At 37.1% G+C, this 22,298-nt stretch overlaps 1 protein-coding gene across 3 annotated transcripts in view; it reads left to right on the forward strand.

Annotated features, from left to right (window-relative positions):
* Positions 1–13,814: 13,814 nt before the first annotated feature.
* Positions 13,815–22,298, forward strand: part of psmd14.L (proteasome 26S subunit, non-ATPase 14 L homeolog) — a 52,825-nt gene continuing 44,341 nt past the window's right edge. Inside the window, 2 exon segments of one of the 3 annotated variants that reach the window (NM_001092389.1) lie at positions 13,815–13,854; positions 21,203–21,254. In NM_001092389.1, the coding sequence (NP_001085858.1) occupies positions 21,207–21,254 (48 nt within the window). In that variant the 5' untranslated portion in view covers positions 13,815–13,854; positions 21,203–21,206. 3 annotated transcript variants of the gene reach the window in all.

Below are 22,298 nucleotides of genomic sequence, written 5' to 3' on the forward strand. Positions count from 1 at the left end.
TTTTTATGGGCAGAATCCATAGGGGTTACGGATTGACTAAATCATTCAATAATGTCCCTATGCATAACATTATGGGGCTGATTCACTAAGCTCGAGTGAAGGATTCGAATGAAAAATACTTCGAATTTCGAAGTATTTTTTTGGTACTTCGACCATCGAATTGGTTAAATTCGTTCGAATTCGAACGAAATCGAACGAATCGAACGAAAAATCGTTCGACTATTCGACCATTCGATAGTCGAAGTACTTCCCCTTTAAAAAAAACTTCGACCCCCTACTTCGGCAGGTAAAACCTACCGAAGTCAATGTTAGCCTATGGGGAAGGTCCCCATAGGTTTGCTAATCTTTTTTTGATCGAAGGATTTTCCTTCGATCGTTGAATTAAAATCGTTCGAATCGTTCGATTCGAACGATTTAATCGTTCGATCGAACGAAAAATCCTTCGATCGTGCGATCGAAGGATTAGCGCTAAATCCTTCGACTTCGATATTCGAAGTCGAAGGATTTCAATTCGAGGGTCGAATTTCAAAGTATTTTTAACTTCGAAATTCGACCCTTAGTGAATCTGCCCCTAAGTGTGTTATTTATTACTTGAATTATTAGAGGAAAAGAAACTAAAATGTTTCGATATTTATTATACCCCGATGCTGCAAAAAGCCCGAATCTGAAAATCCGCCATCTCAGACCTGTCGAGATCTTTGAGTTTTTCCAAGATCCAATTATATCAAGTTTTTTATTAATAAATAAGCTAAAATTGGGCATGGGGGTTTGGTTGTGGTTTTTTTAATAAAATATGAGATAAATTCAGATTTTAGTAAATAACCCCCGTGTATATTATTTATTTTTTTCAATATCCAGCTTTATCTTAGGCTCTATCTATTGCATTCCTTTTCTGCCATTCAAACAAAGGCCTGATTGGTAAAGTCATTGAGACAAGCAGTCAAATTTAAATGGCAAAAACAAAAAAAAAAGTTAAAAATGAATGAAATAAAGATGAATAAAAAAATGTAAAGACCAATTAGAAATTAATTATCTTAGAATGATCTAGGATAAACTTCATTGTTCTTTTTACCCTAGTTCAATCAAGAAGTCCACCCTACAAAAACTCCCCAAACACAAATGTCAACCTCCTGCCTTGTTCTAGGACTTTTCTCAAGACAATCATCACCTATTAAAAAGTGTAAATTTGAGACGATCAGGCTGGTACTTGAGAAGTTTGTCATTTTAATGCAGATCTATTATGTTTCATGAAGGTTCCTTAACTAACAAAATAAATATAAGATTAAAAACATAACCACAGAAATAAAGAGAACAAATAATAAATTCATTATAACTGTTGTTGTTCTGAACAATCTCCGATTACAGAGGATGCGGCAAGAATTGACAGCATTTTACAAAGGTTTAACCTCTCGTTATTATCTTGTTAAAGCATGATTATTTTTCCTCAATATCTCATTCGGTTCTTCAGGTCTCCAGGGATCAAGTGTAGCTGTGAGGATTTGCTTTCCTCCAAATGCAGCACTGCAGGTGATCATTGACTGGTTAGTCTGTGCTATTGTGTGGGAGTAGACATCTAATAAACAAGGCTGCTGCAGTGCAAGGGGGTAGAGAAATGGAATCCTTACAACATAAATGAGGTCACCTTGACTGTCGCATTTCCATTGTGGTTTTAATAAAAAAAATGGAATTAGATTTATTATGTATTTGTATTAGTGCTAATTTATAATATTTTTCTATTTTCTAGAAAATAATATCACACTTAATTAGCCACTGTGCAGCTCTGTAAGCTGAACTTATAGGCAGACACCTAATAAATACATAGGGTGATATGTCCAAAAGCTGAATATTGTATATTATGGTAAGTGACTGGTCTGTTTTTATAAAACACTTAAATTAAGTACAACTGAATTATATTTCTTTTATACGGTAGAGAGAGACTGAAATATTATATGAAGCAAAAACATCTTATAGTAATTTGCATTTAGGGTTATGCCACATATGGCTAAAAACCAGGTGAAGTAGTACCCAAACCCAATGTTGCAGAATTTCATTTGGAAATCAGCTGGAGACAGCCGTGTATTGGGACCCCTGGGCTGAAAAATTACAACAGATTGGAAACATATGCGATATAAAGGCAAATAACTAGCTAGTTTGTAAGAAATGGTATAAATGCTTTCATGAAAGTTCCCTTAAAATGTTAAAAATAAAGGCCAGACTATAAATGTCTGCATCAAATTCAAGCTTCAAGAACAAGGACGGTCACTTGCAGGAAAATATTTCAACATGCACATTAAGCAACAACAGGTAAACCAAAGGGAAACTTCATCTCATAAATTAATTATTAGCACAATGCAGACAATTATATTAGGACAATTTTTAGGGCCTTTGATATTTTTGTAACTTGAATGGCAGACAAGAAGATAAAGAGAGAAGAATGGAAGATAAGCCACCCAAATAACATCAAAACTCACAATTAGCTATATACCTAGCAACCAGATACTGATTGGAGAAACTTTGCGAAACTTCTCCTTTAATCACAAATACAATAGCAGAGCAGAAAGACAAGTAAATAATGAAAATAAGACCCAAAAAAAAAAAAAGATTATTTATCATTGCTATGCAAAGCCCAATTTTAGAGGAGCTTCACAAGCACTTCAAAATCTGCAAAATTCTGGACAGCACTCCACAGTTAAAACACCTTTATTTGCATTATCAGCACAGAGTAAAACAGTTGTGCATCCATTTACAAAATAATTCAGTGTGATTGCAGTATTTGGTGTGCACTGCCCAGATAAAACTGCATGTTATAATTACATTACTTCCTTAGGGTGAGGAACAAAAATCACTTTGCACTTAGGATATATCTCCAGCCTAAACTAGGAAAAATGATTGGGAAATATACAACTTAACTCTATTTTTGGTACAGTTATATTAGAATTGTGGCATTCTCCACAGGTTACAAACATGTAGGAATAACTAGAAGTATTATTATTGTATCAGGATCATTACTTAGCTGGCAATTGTAGTTTGGTTGTTTTTTTTCTGTTTTTTTTTTTTTACTGTTAACATGTGACAGGGAATATACCATATTGGCTCTTGCTATGTGCTGCATAATATCTTAGAGATGACACTACAGTGTTGCAATTATAGAAGTAGAAACATTAGGTTGGATTAACTGGGGAAACAATGAAAGTAACCTTCTGCTTATACAGGAGTAGATAATGTACTACATATTGATCTGAGGGACACTGCATTCAAATTACAATTGGAATTGTAATATCACATTCTTATATTTAAAGGATAAGGAATAAGAGTATTGGCCATGTGGTAGGATGCATTAAAAAGAATGTAAACTCACCAAGGGGCCGATTCACCAAGGGTCGAATATCGAGAGTTAGTTAACCCTCGATATTCGACTGGGAATTAGCGCAAATAGTTCGATCGAAGGAATAATCCTTCGATCGTTGGATTAAATCCTTCGAATCGAACGTTTCAAAGGGTTTTAATCCAACGATCGAAGGATTATCCTTCGACCAAAAAACTTAGGCAAGCCTATGGGGACCTTCCCCATAGGCTAACATTGAGTTCGGTAGGTTTTAGATGGCGAACTAGGGGGTCAAAGTTTTTTCTTAAAGAGACAGTACTTCGACTATCGAATATTTGAATAGTCTAACGATTTTTAGTTTGAATCCTTCGATTCGAAGTCGAAGTCGAAGTAGCCCATTCGATGTTCGAAGTAGCCCAAAAAACACTTCGAAAACAGTACACTTCGATAAACAGTACTTTCAATGCCCACCTCGAGGTCATTAATAAACAAGTTGAAAAGCAAGGGACCTAGTACAGAGCCCTGCGGTACTCCACTAACAACACGGGTCCAATTAGAAAATGTTCCATTTACCACCACTCTTAGACCCTGCATGAACACATTGTCAGCCCAGATAATCTGCTGGAGACCATAGGGTAAAACATATACAAGTTCTACCTACATTCATCTGAATAGGAACATACTTCTTAAATAGGCATATGGAAGAAAACACTGTTGTCCTAGAAGTGAATTCTCTACCACTGACTTTGCTAAGGTGCAGTTAATAAACTCCAACGGTTAATGACTGCATATTAAAACAAACATCTCGCTTCACTGAAAAGTTGTTCTTAAAGATGTTAAGTTTGGGATTCCAACATGTCCCTAGGGATAAATCTGACAAATATGGGATTTAAAGTGGTAGCTAGCCAGATAACAAGTACACAGTCTAATATTTTTAAGGTTCCCATCTTTTTTTCTGAAACTTTCCACATATGGTTTTTAGAGAATTAATATTTCCGATGAGAACGCCATCTTGGAAGGGTTATGAAGGACTGCTGTATTGTGAACAGAGAACACCCCCAGAGCCCAAAGAAACTTATGTCTTGTCACTGCCTTGTGCATGCATCTAACTTACATGTTTTTGATTACTAATAGAAAAAAAGGAAACCCTGTGACTGTTAATATGAAAACTGAAAATACAAATTATTTCATAAATGAGGCGTCTGACACTTTCTTACTGTTTCGTTAATAAATATAATTTGAAGGAAGTTTAAAAAAAAATCTTTATTGAAACTAACGGATTCATTACGTAGTGTTTTGATCACTGAATGCCTATGGACTTCATAGCATTAGGTGTTAAATAGACAAAAAGTGAACCAACCTGCCTTTAAAAGCACAGCATGACCATGTAATTCTCTTTCCAGTTTGTGGTAAAAAATGATGAAACTTCTTTCCAAGTAGCTATCACCCAGATTTAGTGTGAAAACTAGTGTAATTGTAATTCACGCCATCAGGGTCTATCAGCTGTTCTGTAGTTAGGGAAGGCTTGCTTTTCAAATAGGAAAGCTGCCAAGTGATCTGCAATACCTCCAGCAAGCTTATCGGATTCAGATAGGAGCCAAAACAGCAGCTGCACACATATGCAAATTGGCAATTAATAGTATAGCATTCTGCATATAAAAAAAAATCCAAACTGAAAATTCATTGGAATTACCTGAGCTCTAACCTTTTTCTTTCTTTCTTGTGTTTTTTTTAAATGGACAGGGATTAATTGCCCTCTGGAGGTTTTTTTCTTTCTTAATACAAAGAACCTTTTCTTGTTTTGCAGATGTAAAATTGAATGGAATAAATATATAAGAAAACAGGCTTCATATAACGGCACAAGGGGCAATTTGGAGCATTTTGTCCCCCTGACATTTTGAAGGGAAAAAATGCTCCTTATGCCATTACCCTTAGGGAAGATTAACTTAAAGGAGATCTGTCACCCACACATAAAAAGCTGCATAATAAAAGTCATTTGCAAATTAAACATGAAACCTAAATTCTTTTTTTTTTTAATTAAAATATCCATACTTATTATGAAGGGATTTAAAAATCAGAGCTGTCAATCAGCTTAGAGGCATAGAGGCGGGGTAGGCAATTACTTTCACTTTCCATTCTACACTTCCTAGAAATCACTACACTACTCACTTTCCTATCCATCCTAACAGCCTTTTTTTTTAATTAAATCATCCATACTTGTTATAAAGAGATTTGAAAATCTGAGCTTTCAATCATATATTGCCTGCCCCACCTCTGTGCCTAAGGAAGAGATGTGAGGCAGGCAATTACTTTCACTTTCCATTCTGCACTTGCTAGAAATCACTGCACTACCCCTCCCTCCTAATAGTCTATAGTTGTATAGCCTGTTCCTGTGCATAGGCATTAGGTGCCCCATTCTGCCTCATACCCAAAAGGCAGAATGAGAATGAGCTCGAAATCTGGACCACAGAGGGACTTATTGCAGGCACGGGACTGGTTCTGAGCACTGAACACACAGGGAGTAGGACAGAGAGCGAAACACACGAACGGATAAGAAATGTATATGCAATACTAATTGTTTTATCCTGTGAATGTAATTTTGTATGTGGGGATATGTTGAACTACAACTAAATACTGCACTTAGAAAAGATCCCTTGTCTCTTTGCGCTTTTATTTTTAACTACAGATTTCTATTTATTTGGAGCGGGTACTCCATTACCAAAAGCTGTAGAGCGGGGAAGTGAATATTATTGAAACAAACAGTGATCCCTACTAACCTCATCTCCAGGAGCGCCGTGGGGGTTAATTTGGTAAATCATTTTTATATGGTAAACATTTTATTGTGCTCAACTAGAAAAGGATTTGGAATTCTTTCTTTGGGAAACAAGTCCCCTTTAAGTAAGAAAATTAAAAAAATAAATAAATAAAAAATAATTACTATGTCAGCATGCTTTTCAATTTTAACAATTTACGTAGATCAATATATATTCAAATGAATAGGTTTCACCCTCACTGTACTGCCAAAGCCAAGCTATAATATGTACCCTAGACAACACTCATGACAAAAAATAAAAAGTATGTGTAAAATCATAGGTATTATATTTTATTAAGCAAGGTTCATATGACCGGAATGACCTTCTGCCCTAGGCCACATTTGTTATGACAATCTCTCTCAAATAAAATGACTTATAAACATTCCATAACACAATCTGTGTATATGTATAAGTGTACAATACATATATATGAGCACAATGTTTTCAACATTTAACTAGCCTGGTAGCACCCAGATAAATCTCTTTGTGGCATTCTTACAAGTCTGGCTCTATACTAAAAAGTAAATTCAAATAATATTTTACAAATTGGCAACATTCTTGTGTAAATATAAAAAGGCAATATAGAAAAATGTAAGTAGTTTAATGCCTTTTAAACTGAGCTCTGAGCCCAACTGGAGAATACAATATTGGTGGCGTTGGAAGCAAATTAAGCTGTTAGCCCAAGGCTACAGTTTATAGCCTTGAGAACCCAGTTTGTTAGGGAACTGCTAGAATTTAGATAGAACATATAAATAGGCCCTAATTCCCAGAGTTGTTGGTAATTCCCCAGGTAATTATACTCTGACCACAACACAGAGCCTTAACTAATTTTACACCAGTAGCTCGGTGTGAGATTATCTTTGTTCCTGTAGATTTGTGTTCTGTGCAGCACAACATTGCTCCCAGTGAAGTTCAAGACTCCAAGACTTTGCATCACTCAATACTGGTACACCAGTAGGTGTCATTTTTTTTTTATCCTCCAGCTGTTTGAAAACTCATCAGATTGCATAACACAACCCCCTGACTTATTCCTTGATATGCCTCTATTACAACAGACCTGACTCTTTTTGTTAATGAGAATTATAGATCCTGTTGAATATATGTTAACAATGTTTCTACATGCTAGATTGTTTGATAAACTTCAGACAAACTAACAACAAAAAATTAATATATTTTGTAATACAGAAATTGTATTCTATGTTGAATATCAATAAAGTACTTGGACTTGGATGTATTTATGGCCGGCCCAGACTGCAATTAGTACAGGTATGGGATCCATTATCCGGAAACCCATTATCCGGAAAGCTCAGAATAACGGAATGACCATCTCCCATAGACTCCATTTTATCCAAATAATCCAAATTGTAAAAAATTATTTCCTTTTTCTGTGTAATAATAAAACAGTACCTTGTAGTTGATCCCAACTAAGATATAATTAGTCCTTATCGGTGTTAAAACCAGCCTATTGGGTTTATGTAATGTTTACATGATGTTCTAGTAGACTTAAGGTAGGAAGATCCAAATTACAGAAAGATTCGTTATCCAGAAGACCCCAGGTCCCGAGCATTCTGGATAACGGTCCCATACCTGTAGTACATAATGAAAGTGCTTAGTTTCACCTACAGGATAATAGCCATAGTCATACAGTAATAATAGCCATAGAATTAATACTGCATTTGCTTTTAAGGAATGGTATAGAATGCAAACAGAAAAAAAAACATCTGTTTTAGGGCATAGGTCTTTAGCACAATTCTTTACACACTGTTTACTCTATTCGAGTTTTACTTTAAAGTAAAAAGATTTTACAGCTTATTTTATGTAGCCAATTCAAGTCTAATATTCACATGATTGACAAGAGGTCATGGGCAGTTAATCAAGCACAATCGGTATTTGTACTGGTAGTACAAAGAAAACCAGCAGGTTATCATATTATCTGACAGAGGATAAGTGGTGTTAATTAAATGCTATATAACTCAGAATATCACACCTATTGCAAGGTTAATTTGAAAAAATATATATATTTATATATTTTATTATATATATATTGTGTATGTATGTGTACAAAGGCTAGCAAGAATTACATCCCTATTATGGAGGCACATTAGCCGCTTATAATAGTGGAGCTATATAAATATACTTACAACATATTAATCATAGAGCTGAGATATCACAATTGTAATTTGCAACAGTAATATTATACAAGGGTGATATCACTCTTTCTTGTAAGAAATAAGAATGTCTGTCAACTGTATCAATGCAGGAGCCACTTACTGTTAAACTTTGGTATTTACTGTACATATTTACGTGGGTAAGGCTGGTTTGGGTCACAAGAGCATGCTGCTCAATTAAGTTTTGGCAAGAGGAGGGACAAGGCACTGTTACTGCTAGACCCACTGCCTTGACCCAGATATACCATTAATATCATAGAAAACAAAGATTCATTAGAATGATTGTACAATATGGCAGGCAGACAAAGGGGCTGGGACTTCGCCAGGTGTAAATTCGCCTGGACAACGCTAATTCACGAAGATCCAAAGCTGTGCACAGGGTACTGAACTGCAGCACATACATCATCATCATCATTTATTATCATCATCATTTATTTATATAGCGCTGTCAAGATACGCAGTGCTTATACATTACACTACACAAGGCCAGGGAACCTTAATAAAATTATATAGAGGTGTTATATTGCCCTACACATGAGCCCACAGTATAGTTTAGGTGCCATATGTTATCAAATGTGGGGGGGGGGAAGAAGGGTACCCCAACAAAAAAAATTACAATCTTTTTCAGTTTATCACCCTTTAAATAGGAAAAAAGTTTTTTGGGACTTATAAAAATGTTCAACTTTTTTTTGAGGAACTCCTATCTACTCTATTGCACTTTTCCTGGTCTGAGGTGGCGAAGGCAAGTCTGGTGATAGAGGTAACGGTCAGTAAAATCAAAAACGTAGTGAATTTGTGTATTAACGTTCTTTCGCCAGACCGAAAATTCGCCAGCGTTAGCCACTTTGCCCTTTAGTAAATTTGACCCATAGTGTTATTAGGCATGCACCACAAAAAAGTGACCTTAAGTCACCTTCAGTACCAATAATGAGCCACTTAAAGTGGACCTGTCATCCAGGCACAAAAATCTGTATAGTAAAAGTCCTTTTCAAATTAAACATGAAATCCAATTTCTATTTTTTATTAAAGCATTCATAGCTGTTGTAAGCTCATTTAAAAATCTCAGCTGTCAATCAAATATTGTCTGCCCCTCCTCTATGCCAGTGGCATAGAGGCGGGGCAGACAATTACTTTCACTTTCCATTCAACACTTCCTAAATGTCACTGCTCTCCACACATTTCCCCATTCTCTTTACCATTTAATTGTGTAGCCAGGGCAAGGAAATGGACATCAGGTCCCCCATTCTGGTGCACAAACAAGATTCTGAGATGATGCAAGACTTGCCTTAATAAAACTGTCCACAAAATGGCTGCTTCCTGCTTGTTATAATTATGAATCCCCAGACTGAAGGAAACAAGATTCAAATGATTTATATAGTGTAATTAAAGTTCATTTTGCTTGACTAATGTGATAAAATAGGATTTGGAATGTTTTTATTTGGGTGACGGGTCCCCTTTAAATGCAGAGAGATAAATTCCCCATGGTCATGATGAGCAATAGATTCGGAGTACAAATATAAACAGTACTTCAGCCAGTGGACTGGGACACCAGGGGCCCACTCAAAAACATTAGACCAGGGGCCCACCAAAGAACCATAGACCAGGGGCCCACTCTCAGTACTATTATTATTATTCTCCTCACTCAACCTCTATTCTCCTAGTCTCTATTCTTTACATACTATAATCTATTATTCCATCTATTTGGTATCTTTGTTCTCAAAGAAATAGGAAATGGCCATGAAATAGACCAACTCTTTAGCAGCACAAGGGCCCACTGACACCTGGGCCCACCGGGAGTTTTCCTGGTATCTCATTGGGCCAGTCCGAGACTGACTTCAGCTAATGGAAGGATTGCGCCACCCCAGCCAAAAACTGCAGGTTTAAACATTTGGTCTGAAATCCACATGGCACAAAACAGTGCAAACAGTAACAGGCAATGCACTGAAGTCACTAACTGCAGACACTTGTGAAATTGGGAACCTTTGGCATCTTCTCTAGTACTGTTTTTATGGAAGTGGCAGGAGTATGTAGGAGTCTGAGATGTGTGAGTGCTTAACATTTTTTATACGCGCTCCACAATTTGGCAGGAGTGATAATGTGTGTGGGTGTGTACGAGTGTGAAGCTTAGCTGCATCTGGGGATGTTGCATTTCTACCATGGGAGGCACAGTCATTTCCATGAGCTCAAAACTTAGATGCATCTCTACCACAAGGTGCCAAGTTGAATCTGCCCCCTGAGTAGCACAGACAACAAAAGTTTTAGTTCTACTTAGTTACACAAGTCAGAGAGAGGAATAGTAGCCATATAGTGCAGAGTAAGTAGAGTACTGTCCATAAAACACTTGCACATGGGGTAATACATTCATCCTAGCTGGACTTTTACTGAGTACGCACTAACTACAACCATGGGCAGAAAGTGGGAGATAAATTGAATTAGCCGCATAGACAATGGTGTGTGGCTCCGTTCTTAAAAGTCAAAAAGAAAAGGAAAAAATAATAATTGTGTAATTTATAAGGTGGTCTCTTACCCAGGTAACCCCCAGTCCAAAGGTTGGCTGATCAGTTTTTCAATATATAGAAAATTCAAACATGGGAAGACATCATCCAATAGTAAAGCAGTAGCCGAAATATTTATAAAATTAAAAAAGCTTTATTAGGACATGCATAAGCCTAATGCATTTCGTGCCTAAAGTGGGCACTTACTCCTGGGCCTATGAGTAAGTGCCCCACTTTAGATAAATTGAATTGTAGCTAAATGCAGATGGGGAAAAAGGACAAGGAACAAAAAATGGCAAAATTATAGAGTGGAGAATGGAAGACAAAATGGCAAAACCAAATGGAAAGGAGAAGAATAAAAAAAAACATAATGAGGAAATAAGCATAGAGGGGTGGTTCACCTTTATGTTAACATAGTATGTTACCGAATTGCTAATTCTAAGCAACTTTTCATTTGGCCTTTAATTTTGTTCTTTTTTTTTTTTATAGTTTTTGCCTTCTTCTTCTGACCCTTTCCAGCTTTCAAAAGGGAGTCACTGACCCCATCTAAAATACAAATGCTCTGTAAGGCTAGACATATATTGTTATTGCTACTTTACTTTGCTTACTTTACTTATCTTTCTATTTAGACCATTTTCTATTCATAGTCCAGTCTCTTTTTCAAATCAGTGCATAGTTGCTAGGGTAAATTGCACCTAGCAACCAGATTGCTGAAACTGCAAACTGGAGAGCTGCTGAATTAAAAGCTAAATAACACAAAAAAAACACACAGAAAATAAAAATGAAAATATTGCAAATTGTCTCAAAAAATCACTCAAATTTATGGAGTTTTTGGGCGAAACCCACTGAAAAAACCTTGTACATCATGAAGAATATTAGCATCTTCAAATAGTTCTAGGGACCTCTGCCATTGACTTCTACATGACCTCAACAGGTTCTTTTTTGTATTCTAGCTATTTCCAGGGTTGGGGTATAATAAATCTCGAAAAATTGTAGTTTTTATTTTATTCAACCCGAAAAAACGATTGACTCAAAAATAAATTTTTAGTCGAAAACACAACTCGAATCTGCCCTTTAGTCTGTTTATGGGAAAACATGAAACAGGGGAAGCCCCTTCCAGCACCAACAATACCTGGGGATAGATTCTCTAACAGACTAATTTTCATCAGCGTCAGCTTCGCACCCCTCGCACCACTTCACAAGGCGCAAATGCACTACGAATACGCTATTTCACTAAAATGCAAAGTTGTGTCCCGGGCGTCGAACGCTGGAGACTTTTCGCTAGCGTTACTTTGGCTGTGCGAGCATTTCATAGCGAAGATGCACTAGCGTTAATTTGTGCCTACCGAAAATTCCCTAGTGATCTTGCGCGTAGGTCAATTTGCATAAGGCGGGAAATTTAAAGTTGTGTAGAGGTCTTTATTATAAATGTTGGTACAAATGCTTGAATTTACCACTTTTTATTACACATGTCTAGGGAACCTTAAAGGGGACCCATCACCCAGAAAAATTATTCATAATCCTATTTTATCACACCAGTCAAGCAAAATGAACTTTAATTGCACTATATAAATTATTTGAATCTTGTTTCCTCCAGTCTGGGAATTCATAATTACAGCAATAGGCAGGAGCCATTTTGTGGACACTGTTATTAAGACAAGCCTTGCATCAGCTCAGAATCTTGTTTGTTCACCAGAATGGGGGACCTGATGTCCATCCCCATACACAATTAAATGGTGAATAGAACCTGGGGAATGTGGGGAGAGCAGCGATTTCTAGGAAGTGCTGAATGGAAAGTGAAAGTAATTGTCTGCCCCGCCTCTATGCCCAGGGCATAGAGGAGGGGCAGACAATATTTGATTGACAGCTGAGATGTTTAATTTAGATTACAAAAGCTATGACTGCTTTAATAAAAAATAGAATTCATGTTTTATTTGAAAAATACTTTTATTATATAGATTTTTGTGTCTTGGTGACAGGTCCACTTTAATAAAGACAAGAGAGTTAATATAATGCCCTACACAAGCCCACTGTAAATGAATGTTCCATATGTTATAAGATGTGTAGAAAAAAAACGGTTACCCCAAAAAACCCCAAGTTAGGACTTTTGCAGCCAATCCCGCTTAAAAACAGGAAAAGTCGCCAGCGTTTTTTTTTAACTTTAATGCATTTTCAGCACACAAAATATGATGTAAGTGACAGAAGATTGAGGAAGATCTGGCTTCTTTTTAGCACTACGCCTGGTCTGAGGTGGCGAAGTCAACTTTGGCCAAAGAGGTCACATTTAGTAAAATCCGCACTTTAATGAATTTGCGGAGTAGCGCCCGTTCGCCAGAGCAAAAATACCCTGGCGATAGCGTCTGAAACTGCTCTAGTGACAGTCTCGTTTGCTAGCGAATCGACATTTTCGCCTGTTAGTGAATTGCCGATGTCCCAGCGGTGGCAACGCTAGCGAATTATTAAATCTGCCCCCTGGAATTTATACTGCGGAAATGATAGGGAACCTGCACACTGTGGCATAAACAAAGAAACAAAGATTGCTTTGGATCAACTTAACCCATAGTCATCTCCTAAATTATCCTTTTTGTACCTGAAGGCTGCCCCGTTTGCCCAAAAATACTGGACCCCTTGACGCCTCTGTAAAAAGGCAGCCTAAAACTAGGTTCATTGTGTGAAAAACCTGTCCCTTGGTTACAAGAAAACGTGTAACCGCCACAAAATATTAATCATAATAATTTGGTCAAATTGGAAAAGGATCTGAGGGCAGCAAGGAATGTCGGCAAACAGAAAAAATAACCGGTTTTAATTCACACAAGTAGGAGCTGCGAGCAGAAGAAAGAGAGATATCGAAAGGGGTCCACAGGGACCTATTGGTCATTTCTACTTGGGTATTTGTGTAACTCTGACTAAAGAACGCCTTCCCGCTTGTAAAGGCGACTACGTGATGTGTCACTGCGCTCGTGAGTGTGACGTCACAGTCTCGCGTAACGAGACTTCTGGCTCGGGATTTCCTGTAAGACAGGAGACAATTTGCTTTATAATACCGGCTTTGTGTAAGTAGTTATTCGGGTCTGCGGAATTATTGGGCTGTATGTACATGTTCTAGTTTTTTTTATTGGCTGACCATTAAGAAAAGCCTAGGTGTTGGCTCGGTGAGACCTGCAAACTCATGCCGGCAAGCATTGTCAAGTCATGGCGTTTACACTGGGCCCACAACATTACAGAGCTTCTTGTTTGAATTTACACGAGCTTTCACTTCTAATTGTGGACAGACAGTAATATTCTAAAGCTGTTTGTCTTCTTGTACTTATTTTGCATTTTGAATAATTAGTCTCTGAATCCTTCTGACTTGGAATTTTCAGATGTTATCTCTTTGCCAGGGCCTAACCACCCTAGCAACCGTGAAGTAGTTAGGAGGTCAGAATGGAAAGTGTGTAGTAGAGGGCCTGAACAGAAACACAAGTAATTACCAAATGTGTACAACAGTAAAGTGGAACCTTCACAGGCAATGTCATTTTTGTTTACTGGGGTTAACCGCAACAAATCGCATTTTCAGATGCAGGAAGAATAGTATAAAAGCTGTGCTCCATAAATAACACCAGTTGAAAAGTTGCTGAGGATAGTTCCATCTAATACATAATAAAAGTCAATTGAAAGGTGAACTTCCCCTTTACGTTTAAACAGGTCCGGACTGAGAATTAAAATAGGCCCGGGCATTCAGGTACACAGAGACCCAATCAGCCCACATAGAGGCCCAAACAGCCCTCTAAATACTGACTTTCTATGGGAACCTATAGCAGCCCCTCTGGCATTTGCCAGAACCCACAGATTGCCAGTCCAGGCCTGCGTTTCATCAAGGACCTTGCCACTGCTGACCTGCAACTGTCAGTATCCATCTGCCAACCTTCGTCACAGTTATTGGAATTGACTGGTGCATGAGGGGCCTGTCTGTGGCCATTTACATTTTTATAGCCATACCTTTTTTCTGTTAACTTCTTGGGTGAAATTGTTTTTTCCTTTTTGTGTTACTTCAATTTTGCTTAAAATATTACCTCTACACATGTGTATCTGAAATGCAGTGAGTGGATAGTACAAAAAAGCAGCATGTGCATATGTTCAAAGACAGTGCACTCAAATATATATAGGTCTGCTGTCCCCAGGATCTCACGGAGGCTGGATACAGGGCCAGATTTTGTGTATTTTATTGTTAAATGGAATGACTTCTCTTTCTGTGCAGTCCCTCTCCTAATTATATTGTAGTCTTTCAGTCAAACCAGTGCTTGGTTACTAGTGTAAACTGGACCCTAGCAACCAGATAGCTTCTGAAATTTTAGACTGGAGAGGTGGTAAGCAAACGGTTAAATAACTCAAAAAACACAACTAATATTTCAAATAGTTTGTTTCGTTGGTGTTTTGAATTAGGGAAAATAGTTTGTTTGTTTTTCTTTTAAAAAGAAAGGATGCAAGAGCTAGAATCAGAGCGTCCTAAACTGCAAGGACCCAGGATATATGCACAACTGTTAAGTGCAAAAAAGTACATTTGTTTTAAATCCAAGTGGTTCAAGGGGATCTGTCACCCTCAGAAATAATTTCACATTTTTTTTCTATTGTTTGTTAAAAAAAAATACACTATATAAATTATTGTATCCTTCAGTGTTGGAATTCACAAACACAGCAAGCAGGCAGGTGCCATTTTGTGGACACTGTTATGAAAGTAAGCTTTGTATCACCCCAAAATCTTGTTTATGCACCCGAATGGGGGACCTGATGCCCATGCCTTCACACTGGCTACTCAATTAGATGCTGAGGAGGGAGGGGCAATATGAGGAGAGCAGTGACATCTAGGAAATGCAGAATGGAAAGTGAAAGTAATTGCTTGCCCCGCCTCTATGCTTCAGGCATAGAGACGGGATAGGCGATATATGATTGACAGCTGAGGTATGATTTAATTAAAAAAAAAAGAATTTGGGTTTCATGTTTAATTTAAAAAGGACTTTTATCATACTGCTTTTGATGTCTGGGTGAGCGGTTCACTATTTTTTGGCTTGCATGATAGATACATGGCTCAGGCGAGGTCAGGCCGACCAATTTCCCCCAGATGTAGGCCACAAGTAATAAGCTGTTATGACAAGCAGCTAAGAAAAGTGTTTCCTACTAGGGATAGGCCAAATCCCCCGTTTGGCTCAGGGTTTGCACTAAATTAAAGCCTTCTTTGCCTCTGCGAATCCTTTGTGGAAGATTATGTATTTGCCTTAATCTGGGGAAAAACATGCTTTTGGTGCAGTTCAAGTTTTTACCCTTTGTATGATGGAACTTATGACCATGTGCTAAACTACAGTTTTTTTTTTTGGCTTGTTATTGATTATGGACCTGTCACTACTTGGAAATTCACTTTTATAATGATGTAGAGAGTGATATTCTGAGACAATTTGCAATTGTTTTTTATTTGTGATTTTGGAGTTATTTATTTTCTATTGCAAATTTTCAGCAATCTGGTTACTGGGTCCGTAGCAACCATGCATTGATTTGATATGCAGTGACCCCATTTGAAAGCTGGAAAGAGACAGAAGAATAAGGCAAATTGAAAAACTTAACTAAAAAAAATACATTGATGACCAACTGAAAATTTGCATAGAATTGGCCATTCAATAACATACTAAAAGTTAATGTTAAGGTAAATCACCCCTTTCATTTCCTATCTTTCATATTTCCCATAAGCCTGTTCGATGACTCTCAACACTTTTGAACAATTTGATACATTCGTTGCTCTAATAAGGTTCATTACAGTGCAACTGTTACAATTTGATATATTAGATGCTGCTAAAACTTTAAGTCTTGGCGCTTAATTCAGGCTAAAACTGCAACTACAGAGAAATTCTAGCAACTAATATACCAAATATTAACAGTATAGGTGTCAGCAATCAGGTTTTCTGAGCTACTACAGGGAAATGTGGGGAATAACAAAAGTATTTTTTTAATGTCTTGTCAGAAACATGTTACAAAAATAGCATTATTTCTGTTTTACTATTCACAAACAATGTTTGTTATGGTAAACCTTTGCTTTTAGCCAGACAGATCTTTGGCAGGTAGACCAACTCGTACCAACATCTGAACTTGTGTGAGCTGGAACATTGCTAAACTCCAACTGAAGACTTATTTAAGACCAATTACATTTCAATCTAACATGGATATTCATCTTTATTGACTAGTATGGCTAGTATGTGGTTTTAGCATGGACAGTGATCTGAATGTCTTATCAGGCTAGATGGGTGACTGGGCTGTATGCTAGAGTCCTGCACGGAACCAATTTCTAAGACCCGCGACCCAAACTGCAACCAGCATATTAAACCACTTTGATCCACTACCCAACCCAGACACGCAACTGCCTTATCCGAGACCCGCAGACCAAACAGGAAGTGATGTTGCTGCAAACTGGAAGTGACATCATCAAAAGTGGGCGGGAAAACAAGTTTTGTAAAAATTTTAAAGGACTAAAATATAGACAATATAACATTAGATAAGAAATTTAGAGGAGACTCACAACATTTATTACCCGCACCTGAAAATCCTACCCTCATTCCGTAGGGTACCCGCTTTTTTTGCGGGGTAACCAACCCGCTGCAGGATTCTATTGTATGCATTCATTTTTTGTTGTTTTGGGGAGGTTGTTTATGGTTTGTTTTTGTTTTTTTAGGCTACATTGTGTTCAGGGATTGTAACTTGAAGTAATTATAAATGGAGCATTACCGTTTTTCCCCTCCACCCCACTAGACTATGAGGTATTGATACAATACCTTTCTCCCACCATTTAGTTTTATTTTGTTTCTCTGATGCAAGCAACTGAACTGCAGCTCTTAGCTACTTTTTTGTCTAGTGTGAAGCTCCACCCCCTAAACTCTTCTTCTCTCTCTAACTAGGAAGACCTCAAAAAAGGTGCCTACTGTGCATGCCTGATTTCCATTGGAGCAGATGCCGTGAGCGTGCCCAGTAGCTCTGTCAGTTCTTCATAGTCAGAGAGAGAATTAGAGAGATGAGGGGGCGGAGCTTCATGCTAAATAAGGAAGTAGTTAAAAGAGCTGCAGTTAAATGGGTGGTTCACCTTTAAGTTAGTATGTCATATAAAATGGCTGATTCAAAGCAACTTTTCAATTGGCCTTCATTTTTTTAATTTGTATAGTATTTGAATTATTTGCCTTCTTCTTCTGACTCTTTCCAGTTGGTCAATGACCCCATCTACAAAACTAATGCTCTGTAAGGCTACAAATGTATTGTTATTGCTAATTTTTATTACTCCTCTTTCTATTTGGCCCTCTTCTATTAATATTCAAGTATCTTATGCAAATCAATGCATTTAGGGAATTGGCTGAACCACAGCAACCAGGTTGCTGAAATTGCAAACTGGAGAGCTGCAGAATAGAAATCTAAATAACTAAAAAAAAATCACAAATAAAAACACAATTGTAAATTGTCTTAAAATATCACTCTCTACATCTTACAAAAAGATAATTTAAAGGTCAAACAACCCTTTTAAGCTGCTTGTATCAGAAAACAAATAAATACTATTAAATGGAGGGAGAAAGGTATGTTATTCTGGGTGATGTTTAAAGTGATTTTGAATCTGTAGAATCAGAAATTGCATCAAACCAGTGTTTTGTGCTGCCAGTAAGAACTAAACTATCGTTTCATCTCTCATCACTTTGATATTCTGACAGGTTAATGCTGCCTGTTGTCATTTGGAATGTCAGACAATGTTGCATTCTACCAGTGTAGTGGTAGACAGTTCTATTGGATGGCTTCCATGCAAGTGCTATTTTTTTCCTTAATTAAGCAGCATATGTGTTATTTATAGTAATCAGAATCACAAAATGTATATTTGAGCCTACAGTTGTTTCTTACAGATGAATTCCTTCAGATGTTTTTTTTTATTTCCCAAAACTTACTAACTGAACAGTTTTTGTGCTTTTTGTAAACAAGGAATCCAGAAAGTCTGTTTATGCTGCTTTTATTAGCCTATAGTTTTTGTGATTGAGGGGCCATACGGTCCGTACTCAAGTTCCAGCCTAAGTGATTATAATCACTTCCCCGGATCCCCCAGGCCCAATGCTCCTGTTAGCAGAAAACTGTACTGGCTAATGGTTGTCTTAGCCAGCGCCAAAGAGCCATTCTCTTCTTTCTTTAATGCCCATGTCCCCAGTTCAACTTTTCACTGTCCATGCACCCTGTGCTAAAATGGAATAATAGGATCACTATGTGATGCTCACTGAGAGGTCTCCCAGGCCAGTGCAGTTTTCTGCTTACTCCGGTCTACAGAATCTCCCTATCAGAGTGGAACGTTGTGTTTTGTTCATGCATCTACATCTGAGAGGCACATTTATCAATGGTAAAAAGGTTCTTAAAAACTCCCTTAAACTCCCAAAAAATTTGAAATTTGACCAATCAAAATTTATTTATTCGAATTTTTAAAACTCCGAAATTTTAAAACTTCTAATCATATTCGATTTGGATTTAAAAAAACTCGATTCGAGGTTTTTTCTCTGAAAAACTTCAATGTCTTCAAATTGATCCCTGAACCTCTCCCATTGACTCAAACAGCAATTTGGCAGGTTTTAGGTGGCGAATAGATGAATTCAAATTCTCAACGGGCAAAAGTATAATAAATCTCAAATTAAATTTTTTTTTTAAAAAAAACTCTAATTACATTTGAATAACTCCCTAGTCTTTACGATACCATCAGATTTTATCGCCTCTGATGAAGATGCAGCATGCTCTTTCGATCTTCTTCTTGCTTCAGATGGCAAATCCTCCATGTAGATTTGTGTATCAGTCCCATTGTATTTTGACCCATGTCACTTCATCTGACTTGTAGGATGTGTTCTGTCAATCCAACAGTTTAGCCATGATACATCAGTTGGGGGGCTCCCTTTTCCTAGAAGATGTATTGGAGATCACTCTTTCTAAATAACCAAATAAAGGATGTATGCCAGACACAGTTATTTTGAATGTTTTAGCTCTAATATATCTTCTAGCCCAACTGCCAAGAGATTAGTCATAACCATCAGTTCTCCTTTAAAGGAGAACTAAACCCTAAAAACGAATAGGGCTAAAATGCCATGTTTTATATACTGAACGTATTGCACCAACCTAAAGTTTCAGCATCTCAATAGCAGCAATGATCCAGGACTTCAAAATTGTCACAGGGGTCACCATCTTGGAAAGTGTCTGCGAAGCGCACATGCTCAGTCGGCTCTGAGCAGCTGTTGAGAAGCTAAGCCTAGGGGTCATCGCAAATTATCAAGCAGAAAATGAGATTGGCCTGTAATATAAGATGATGCTACAGGGCTGAATATTAAATTCTAATGCTAATTGCACTGATTTCCCTGCTGCCATGTAGTAATTATCCATATTACTAATCAGCCTTATATTGTGACATTTATATTCTATATGTACTGTATATTTTGAGTAACTGACAGCACCATGGAGCATGTGCAGTGAATCAGCAGAAAAGAAGAAGGGGAGCTAATGGGGCATCTTTGGAGACACAGATCTTCACTGCTAAAGGGCTGTGGTTGCCTTGGGCTGGTATAGAAGCTCAAAACATAATGTACAATATTTCTAGCCTAATTGTTTAGTTTAACTTTCCTTGTCCTTGAAGTCTGCCCTCTGGTTTGCATGAGGTACTGTATAAATGTGAGGTTACATCAACCAATGAATAGCTGTGTTGTCTTCCGGTTACAGTTAGATTACTGAACCAAATCCACACTCATTTGTATATTTAAATTTAAGGCGGAAAAATGTCTGTTGTTGCCTTCACTTGTACAGAATCATGTGATTTCTGGGTCCAGATTTGGTTCAGCTGAACACAAAGGACTAAGCCAAATAATTTCCCTACTTTGATTCAACAACAACATTAAACTAACAAATGGAGAACACGTTAACAAATATACAACCCAAACTAGTACCTATTATTACATTGCATTATTGCATACTATTGATTAAATTATGTTATAAACTAATTGACAAGCTCTTCTTTCATTAGTGAACGATATACTAATGTGGAAGCTTTTTCCTCTTTGATGTTTTTAAAACATCAAACTAGTCAAAAGAAATAAATCATTGTGCCCTAAGAACAGTTTAGGGACATACTTAACAAATACTTTGTTAAAATAAAAATAAAGTATTTGGCTTTGTGGGTTAGGGTAACCAAACCCTAAAGAAGCAAATGATGTGTGTTAATTAGCATAGAAGACAGCTTCTTGAATTAAAATGTGGCGTTAATTAACAGGAAGACTGTTGTTGTGTTGCAATTACCACCAATATTTTTGGCATACTGAGTGACTGAAGGTGAATATTATACAAAAAAACAACTAATCAGATCAGTTTTCTGTCTCTTTTTTCACTTAGGAATATGGATCGACTTTTAAGACTTGGAGGAGGGATGCCTGGACTTGGCCAGGTTAGTCACATTTTTATTCTGTTTTTTTTCTGTTGTGTGCACAATGTATCTAATCCTAACAATATCATATTATAGAGCTTTAGGCCAGCCTACAGAAGTGTATAATATTTTTGGGGTCATTATTTAATGCCGGGCTTGAGTGCTGTGCTCCTTTAAAGGGGTGGTTCACCTTTCAAATAACTTTAAGTATGTTATAGAATGGCCAATTCTAAGTGACTTTTCAATTGGTTTTCATTATATATTTTTTTTATTATAGTTTTATAGTTATTTGCCTTTTTCTTCTGACTCTTTGCAGCTTTCAAATGGGTGTCGCTGACCCCTTCTAAAAAGCAAATGCTCTGTATGGCTACAAATATATTTGTTATTGCTACTTGGTATTCCACGTCTTTCTATTCAACCCCTCTCCTATTCATATTCCAGTCTCTTATTCAAATCAATGCATGGTTGCTAGGGGAATTTGCACCCTAGCAACCAGATTGCAAATTGAAGAACTGCCGAATAAACCGCTAAATAACTCAAAAACCTTAAATAATAAAAAATGAAAACCGATTGCAAATTGTCTCCGAATATCACTCTCTACATCATACTAAAGATTATCTCAAAGGTGAACCACCCCTTTAAGGGCTCTTTCCTAGTTCTGAACTGCCTTCTGGTTGGGGGGGAAGAATTAAGATATCTGTGCTTTTGATAAGTTAAGATAGATACATGTTTATCTATACAATTGGTAGCAAAGTTGTCCACTACAGGCCCTACTCTTGTCATTCTGCAGTAGCCCAAATGACATAGATAATCCATTAATTTATATTGGCTATATGTATTAGGAAGTTGCATAAGTGAAATCCAGTTACATGTCATTTAGTTTGGATCCATAGATATAGACATATATTGGTAGTATAGTTAACAAAATGGCAAATTGATAAGGCAAATTCATGTTTCCATAGCAATATGTTTATAGAGGCTTGAGTAAGCATAATAGATGCTTAAATAACTTTTGATTTGATGTTGAACAGTCCTCATTGTAGGCAGTACAGCAACAGAACATGG

This window comes from Xenopus laevis, chromosome 9_10L, assembly GCF_017654675.1.
Source record: "Xenopus laevis strain J_2021 chromosome 9_10L, Xenopus_laevis_v10.1, whole genome shotgun sequence".
Lineage (NCBI taxonomy): Eukaryota > Metazoa > Chordata > Amphibia > Anura > Pipidae > Xenopus > Xenopus laevis.